Source organism: Ipomoea nil, unplaced genomic scaffold, assembly GCF_001879475.1.
Source record: "Ipomoea nil cultivar Tokyo-kokei standard unplaced genomic scaffold, Asagao_1.1 scaffold0418, whole genome shotgun sequence".
In the NCBI taxonomy this organism is placed as follows: Eukaryota; Viridiplantae; Streptophyta; class Magnoliopsida; order Solanales; family Convolvulaceae; genus Ipomoea; species Ipomoea nil.
The window spans coordinates 2506529-2515040 of NW_017616846.1; the positions used below are offsets into that span (position 1 = coordinate 2506529).

Here is an 8512-nt window from a genome sequence, read left to right on the forward strand (position 1 = left end):
TAAAGAGGTCATTAAGATTAAATAATGAATTTTATGATTACTAAAGGATTCAAATTCAATAGATGGATGGCCTATCGGATGGGTAAGTATTGGTGAGAGTTTAGGGTACCCCAAGAAGTTAATTTGGAGGTTTTGGACGATGGTGTTAGTGAGGTCTCACAATGTCTATTTTTGTATTTATAAAATTTAGTCTCTATTTGACATATCTGAATTATCTAAGAAATTAGTTTTTTTTTTTTTAAAATAATAACCATTAAAAATTGGGAGTTTAAAACTACTAACATTACTTGAAATTAGAAGCAATTGATAACCAGGACTATGTGGTCCAATGGTATCCGAGTTGGACTTTTATTTGGAAGGTTATGAGTTCGAGCCTCAGTGGAGCTCTTTGTGTTTTAGTAGGTTGAGAAAGTATATGAACAGATACTACAATGTAATAGAGCTAGTAGCATTCTTCAAAAAAGAAGCAATTGATAAAATCAGTCTATAATGATTCTTTGTTACTATAATGAAATTAGTGTATGTAAAAAATGAAGCTAAAAAATATAGCACATACAATAATATATATTGTCAAATGTAATTAAAATGATATTTCAGTATTATTATAATGAAAGTATGAAACTAGTGTTTGTGGAAATGAAATTAAAAAAAAAAAAAAAACAAAAACAAAAACAAAAACAAAACTCATACAATAACGTATATTGTCAAAAGATATTGACATTTAATTAAAATGATACGACATTATTTTACTTCATGAATGATGCTACTACATGGACCATGGTGCACAGTAAAATTTGCCGAGTTCAATTTTTGCTATGAACATTGAGGGTTTCGGTTGAATTCTTTGTGCACAAATACTGTGTAAAATTTAATATTGAGTGTCAAAGTTAGATTGTCTTAACTTTTTATGGATCTGAAAGTAAATTTATAAGATTTAAGATATAATTTGACGAAATCGTGAATGTTGGGGTTTTTTTTTTTGTTTTTTTTTTTTATTTTTTATTTTAATAGTAGAGTCCATAAGAAATAATCTGATATCCATTTTCTACTGATCTGCCACTATCTACCTCGAATTCTTTTACCAAAAAGTCCTCTTCAAGTGGGGACAGAATGGTAAAACTTTCGGTATGACAGATTGATATGGATATATGGTCTAGATTATTTTAATAATAATAATAATAATAATAATAATAATAATAATAATAATAATAATAATAATAATAATAATAATAATAAAGTAGGAACTTTGTAATTATGAGGCTTTCATAGCAAGTGTACTCTTAAACCCTCTCAAGTTTGTTATTACTTCATGATGAGAATATCCATTTGGGTCCTCCTAGTGCTGACCTTAAGCTCATGATGCTTAATTACCTAACTTTATGATTTGCCTTTCAGATTTTATTTCATATCGCCCTAACCCAAACCATCTCTGATATATACGGAGTATCATTTTGTTATTAGTAAAGTTTTAAACTAATTAAATCGGTTGAAACTAAAAAAATATATAAAGAGACAAAAATGTTTACTAAAAAATGAAAAAATCATGAAAAAGATTAAAGTGTTTAAAAAATAATAGTTTGGGATGATAAATGGCAAAAATGATAGTATGTGACTAAATTTGAAATTGTGACAAAAAATAAGAGACATTTGGTGGAATTAACTCAATTACTAATAATTATGACAAATTTTTTGTCATGCTTGTGTAGTCTTTAAATCATGAGAATTTTCTACATCAATGTAATTTGGAAAAGGTTTTATTTTAAAAAATAATTTCTTATGCCTCTCTATTTTTTTTAGTAAGAAAGGTGAGACATAATTATGCTTACGCAAATAGTTTCTTTTCTTTAGGAAATACAACAACCACATAAAAACTCTCATGAATATTAAGAGTAAATAGAGACCTAAATATTATTACAAGTCAAATAAATGCGTTCATGAATATTATTAGAGTAAATAGAGCTAGCCTAGCTTAAAAATTATTATAAATCAAATAAGGGTGCTTAAGGTCTTCTGATTTTTGGTTCAAACTAGCTAATTAAAAAAATCAAAGCAGCTTTTACATTGAGTTAAATTTACAATCTTGTAATTATTAAGTTAATTTGTAATTATCAAGTTAATTACAAGACTAACTCGGCAAAGTTGTCTGATCTCCTTACTTAAAAACTTTCCAATTAACTCTTTTAGCTAACTCCATATATTTTTTTTGAAAATGCTAACTCCATATATAGATACATTAACATTTAATTAAAATCAACTTTTTTATCCATTCATTCTCCAACTGATTTTTCCAACTTCATAGGTAACCTTAATTTGACATCAAATTCTCATTAAACTATTTTGAGCATATATAAATACATATAATTATATCCACTTTGACTCAATTTAAATTATTAACAGGCCATATCCAAAAATAAGCACCCAGAAACAAATTTTATGCCAAATATGAGTCAATAATATTCATTGCCTTTTCCAAATAAGTAGCACTTCATTTTTCACGGATTCTTATTCGTAAGATGAGTTGAATCAAAATAGAAATGTAATACTTGTGCGGAAAAATTTAATATTAATTAAAAATAAATAATTTGTTACTTATTAGGGAAAGTGTAATATTTTTGAGATAAAATATAATATTTTAAAATCAAATTGTATGTCTGTATTACTGTATTATTTAGAAATTTACCAATTACTTATAACAAAAAATGTATTACTAATAAAAGATAAAAATGATTAATTGTTACTTATGGAAAAAATTGTAATACTTATATTTAAAAAATGCAACGTTATTTAATCAAAATAAAATATTAAGAGTTGAATAATTATTTATGAATAAAATTATAATATTTATAGTGAAAAGTGTAATTCTTATAAAAAAAAAAAAAAAAAACTTTTAAGTCTTCACTGGGAAATTTTCCAATTATGAATTATGATTATGAAATGCATTTTGTTTCATTTGAATTTTCACCAAAAGACAAAACACACGAATAATTAATTCTTACATTAATACATCCAGCTCTCTAAAATCAGAGCGTGCACGCATTCACGATGTCTGATTTCATAATCTAAACTTAACATTTTTTTCATCAACGGCACAAATCCTCTCAATATATCTAAACGGACGGCACAGATCTACAACACTTCCAGCATTGGTAGGGCGATACATTCATCGACTACTGTACATAATAATTTCGTTTTTTTTTTTTTTTTTTTATAATTTGAAATTGTTGGTTTCGAATACTTCCCATTCAAGCTTAGCTATGGAGAACAATAGCTACCTTCTCTTCCTGGTGAAACTTGATTTGTTTGGCAATGAAGTCCTCTATTGTTCTGTTGAACTCCTCATTGCTCAGCTCATCAACCGTATACGCCGTCTCGGCCGGAATGTCGACGGGATCTGCAACTCTTCGGCACTTTTCTGTCTCCGATCGTCGGAGCTTTCCGCGATTCTCCGTTGCTACCTTATCCACCCTAAACTTCTCCGATTGTGTTCTCTTCGGAGGAGGTTTTACTTCCAAACTTGCGGTTTCGTCCGTTCTAGAACATTCGCGTTTCTGGACGAAAATTGTCCGTTTGTCTTGGAACGCGATCTCGTCCGGCTTCGGAACCGGAGCTGAACTTTCGCAAGTTAAGTTCACGCAGCACACGCTGCTCTCCATAAGCAACTCGTAGAATTCCGTCTCACCGTCGTCATTGCAGGTGACCGGAGTCTGAACGGAGAGACCGCCGGACTTTAGGAGCAGAGTGAGGACGATGAAGTTGCTTACGACGAAAATGGAGAGAGGAGTGATCATAAAGGAAAGGAGGAGGCGGAAATACTCGCCGGAGATTTTGACGGCGAAAGGCAAGCGAAACGAGCTCCACGCGAGGAGAAACAAGCCGATACAGAGCTCAATCAAGCGGAACAGCTTGGCGACGATTTTCAAATTGTCGAATTTGAGGATTGATCTCTGGACGGCGAGGAAATTAAAAGCCTCCATTTGAAATTGGAAGTGCGAGAGAGATGAGAAAAGTTTGGGAGCGAAATGAGGAGTGAGAGTGAGTGCGATGGAGAGTGAAAGCAGAGGGAGAAGAAAAGGAAACGAAGGTGATCCACTGATCCGCTTTTGAAGAAAATTCATTGCCGTTTTATAGACCACCATCATATATTCATATTGCAATTGGCATACTAGTACACTTTGCACTATACACACTACTCAATTGGTTATTGGGTATTTGGTGAATAACTAGCTGATTGTGTTAGTCGATTTGACTAGTTGATAACATTACTTGATTGTAAAAAAATGTTAGGTAAATTAACTGTTTAGTTAATAGTGATTACATACAAAATGACTTTCTCAAAAAGCTGACAGTTTTTTGAATTTTAACATTTTGAAGCAATAAGTTGTTACAAAAAAATAAATTAATTAAACACGCATATTGATTGTTTAATCAAGTCAAACAACTAATAGTAGTCAAATAAGCCAAAATTGATCAATAAGCTAACTATGTTACCAAATAAGACATATATTATTTACTCAACTTTATTTAATACAAACATTATAAACCTAAGCACGCAAAATAGACAAGCTAATTTCTCTTAACTCTCGTTTCTAGAACCACAACTGTATGTCTAGACATGAGAATTGGATGGAATTTTCTTGTCTATTTTGTACGCGTTTGAATTAAACAAACGACATTAAAAATTTTATTTGATATTAAAAAAAAAAAACTTTGCATTTCTTAAGATTTTATATGTTATTTTGAAAAATTAATTAGTATATGAGTAAAAATAACTATTTCAAGAATATTGAAAGGAAAATATTGAATGTAGCTATAATTGAAGGAAAAAGGGTGACATTTACCCATGTTAGAATTTTCACCACTTTTGGTTGGTTGTTGTGTGGTGGGGGAAGGGAGGGAGGTCAAGGACTAACAATAAGAATGTTACATTAAAAGTGACAAATTTTAATAGGGAAGATTTTGCTTTAAAAAATTTGAAATTCTTGAAAACTTTCAAACGAAAATGTGATCGAAGGATTAAAAGAACAAAAATATTAATATTGTGTATTAAAAATGACAAAAATAATTAAAAATAAAAATACTGCTATACTCGTAGAACTATAATAATAATAATAATAATAATAAAAGTTAAATAGTCTAATACATTATGAATGTCAATACCAGGATTATGTGGTCCAATGGTATCCGGGTTGGACTTCTATTTGAAAGGTTGTGAGTTCGAGTCTACAATATGTATGCCAATAAGCAATCTATATTTTCCTAATATGAGTATTGCACTCTACAATACTACAACCGACACTGATTCTTCCACTACTACCCTTCTCCTTCGTTTACAATATCCTCACTCACAAGTAAGTCCACATAACTAGTTAACCATAGAGTTAAGTTAAACGTAGGCGTAGGGTGATCATTATTTGGATTATCTGAATTAAATTTGAAATATAAATTGGTTTTTGAAATATTTGAGGTAAAATTTAATTAGTTATTATTTTAATATTTTAAATTATGGTATATTGGAATATAAATTTAGTTTAGATATTTATGTATTATAGCCCTGTTTGGTAACATAGTTAGTTTATCCGTCAATTCTGGCTTATCTGACCGCTATTAGTTGTTTGGCTTAGTTAAATAGTCAATATACATGTTTGATTAATTATTTTTTTGTAATAGTTTATTGCTCCAAAATGCTAAATTAAAAAATCTGTCAAAGTAACTTTTTAAAATAGCTTTTTGAGAAAGTTATTTTCCATGTAATCAGCTACTAACTAACAGTTAATTTACCAACATCTTTCTACAATCAGCTAATGCAATCAACTACTCACTATCCAAATCAGCTAACAACTATTTACCAAACACTCATTATAATTTTGCTCAAAATTGACTCGATATTTGAACTAACCTTAAAACTTAATATAAATGAAATATTAAATTATAGAAATTTTAAATAATGCCGATTGTACTTAGTACAACCATGCATAGTATATCCAATTATTACAATATATAGTTCTAATGCATGTATTTTTTAATTCTACTCTTTCACTTTTATTTCGCGATGTATCAATTGATAATTAGTTCTCTTTATCTTATGGATCTCAAAGTAACATCAAAATTTTAAGGAGAAAATAAAAGTTAGGCGTAGAATTTGAGAGTCTAAGAAATATTTTTCAATTCAGAATATCACTAAAATTGAGCCAACAGTACTGGCACGTAGTTCAACCGTGAATATTATGCCAAATGAAACCCTTTTTTAAGTTCCAAAAGTTTTGCAAACGGAAAAAAAATATAATCAATGCGCTCAACATTCACCACTTATTTGTTTCATGATCATGGATATAGACCCAACTGCTGTCTGCTGGGTGACCCATTTAACTTCTAATTTAAGTACACAATAATTTGGTTAGAATTGACATAACTAAAGAATTGAAGGCTAAGGTTTTCCAATTACTACTATTGATCAAGTTTGGTCTCTATTTTTTAAATATCTCTCACGTATGTTACACACATAAACTTCGTTAGTAACTATGTTATAATTATTAAGCGGAGACTTGGACTCTTGGAGAGCCGAGTCTAACATTTTACTATCGAAACATGGTGTTGACTACTACGCAAGTATAAGGAAATAAAATTACGGGCGTTTTCGCTACTAGCTATATATAATTTTTAGCGTAATTTGAATTAATAAAGAATTTACGTATTCAGTAAAAAAAATGACACATCAGAAAGTGATAATTTTAAGAGCCTTTAACGTGGATGACTTTTAATTTGAATGTCTCGTTACATTGGAAAAAAAAATGAAAAAAGTAATGTTTAAACGATAGACCAGACACATCAGATCTGTATCTAATCTTTGTTTGGGTGGGGTTAATAGAGGGTTATTAAGGTTGCCGGATGAAGCTTATAAGGAACAAGGTTGTTGGTCACCACAAGTTGAATCATGGTCCATGTACAAAGATTCTTAGCTGTCAATCTAACTTCAATTCAATTCAATTCAATTCGTCTTCATCTTTAGACCTTGGTAGCAACTACACCAATAGCCCAAGCTAGGGAAATGTCTTGCATAAACTAAGAAATAACTATGTGGTCTAAAAACTTGTACCCAACATACATCTTATTTAAGAAATATTTTGATTTCTGTCCAATCTTAATTATATATGGTAGTTTATAATCAGTGCTTTCAGCTAATTTGGTATGTTTGAAGTTAATACACCGCCATATATCAAGATATAGGTGTAGATGCATGTGTTACACTTTAGGTTTATAAATTACATAATATATAATAAATGTTATTAAACGTATTTCATTAGTCGATGTCATTAACTGTATCGTTTTGGACCAAGATCCAACATGATCCCCAGAGTTTCACACCACAGCCCAACCAAATAGTGGAATGACAAATCACGATGACTCAACAAGCTAAGCCCATTAGGTGAAGGACGAATGCTTGATGCCTACAAAGAACTCACTACTACATTGGATATAATTTCCATATTGCTGTTGCCATGAATCAATCATATGTTATTGTCCATAATCTTTTATCTAAGAACCAATTGAGCTGATCATTTGTGCTTTCAAATTAAATTCCCAATACTACTAAATATTGATCATTATATTCTAGAAAATTAATCAAATAAGATATATTATAATTTCACTTTTCTTTTGTCTTGATCATATTAGAGGTCTCCTAACTTGATTGGGAAGGAGTCAATCATCACCACTTGCAAAGTAATTTTGATTGAGGTATCATTTTCCATCGGCGTAAAAAATATTTGGGACTATTCTAATTTCTAAGTAGCTATTTAAATTGTAATCCAAGCATTTATACTTATATTTGCACTATATTCATCATCAATTGTATGTTTGTATAAGCTAGTTATATTCTTCATCATCGTCTTGAAAAACATTATTATGCTGGAAACCATGCTTTCATGTAATTGTCAGCAAATCATATGGGAAAGGTCCACGCGACATGCTTTGACTAAAAAGAGTACTGTCAAGACTATAATTAAACTTGTAATTTTTAGATACAAGAATATAAATCATGCTATACTCACTTGACTACCACTAGCTTTTGTGGGAAAAACAAAAAAACAAAAAAAAAAAAAAACAAAAAAAAACAAAAAAAAAAAAAAAAAAAAAAAAAAACAAAACAAAACAAAAAAAAAAAAAAAACAAAACAAAAAAAAACATTATGAGTGACTTTTCTTGTGAGACAATCTCATGGATCCTTATCCGTCAGACGGGTTGGGTCAATAAAAAATGTAATACTTATACTAAAAAAATATAATACTAATCAGGAATAAAATGTTAGTTATTTTTTAAGAAAATATATAATACTTCTAAATCAAAATGTAAAAGTATTATTACATTTTCATCCTGACCTGTCTCACGACAATAATCCATGAAACCGTCTCACACAAGTTTTTACCAAACATTATATTCTTAATTATTATTATATCTAGGAAGCTAAGCATAGACTGGATTCATGCCACGGATTTAGGGAGATTGGTTACGTTGC

General features: G+C 29.8%; 1 protein-coding gene across 1 annotated transcript; it reads right to left on the reverse strand.

Annotated features, from left to right (window-relative positions):
- Positions 1–2921: 2921 nt before the first annotated feature.
- Positions 2922–4088, reverse strand: LOC109172462. Its single transcript, XM_019321623.1, has 2 exons — positions 3231–4088; positions 2922–3103 (listed from the first exon to the last, which is right to left on the reverse strand). The coding sequence occupies exon 1, from the start codon at positions 3972–3974 to the stop codon at positions 3249–3251; it is 726 nt and encodes a 241-aa protein (XP_019177168.1). The 5' UTR covers positions 3975–4088; the 3' UTR covers positions 2922–3103; positions 3231–3248.
- Positions 4089–8512: the final 4424 nt, after the last annotated feature.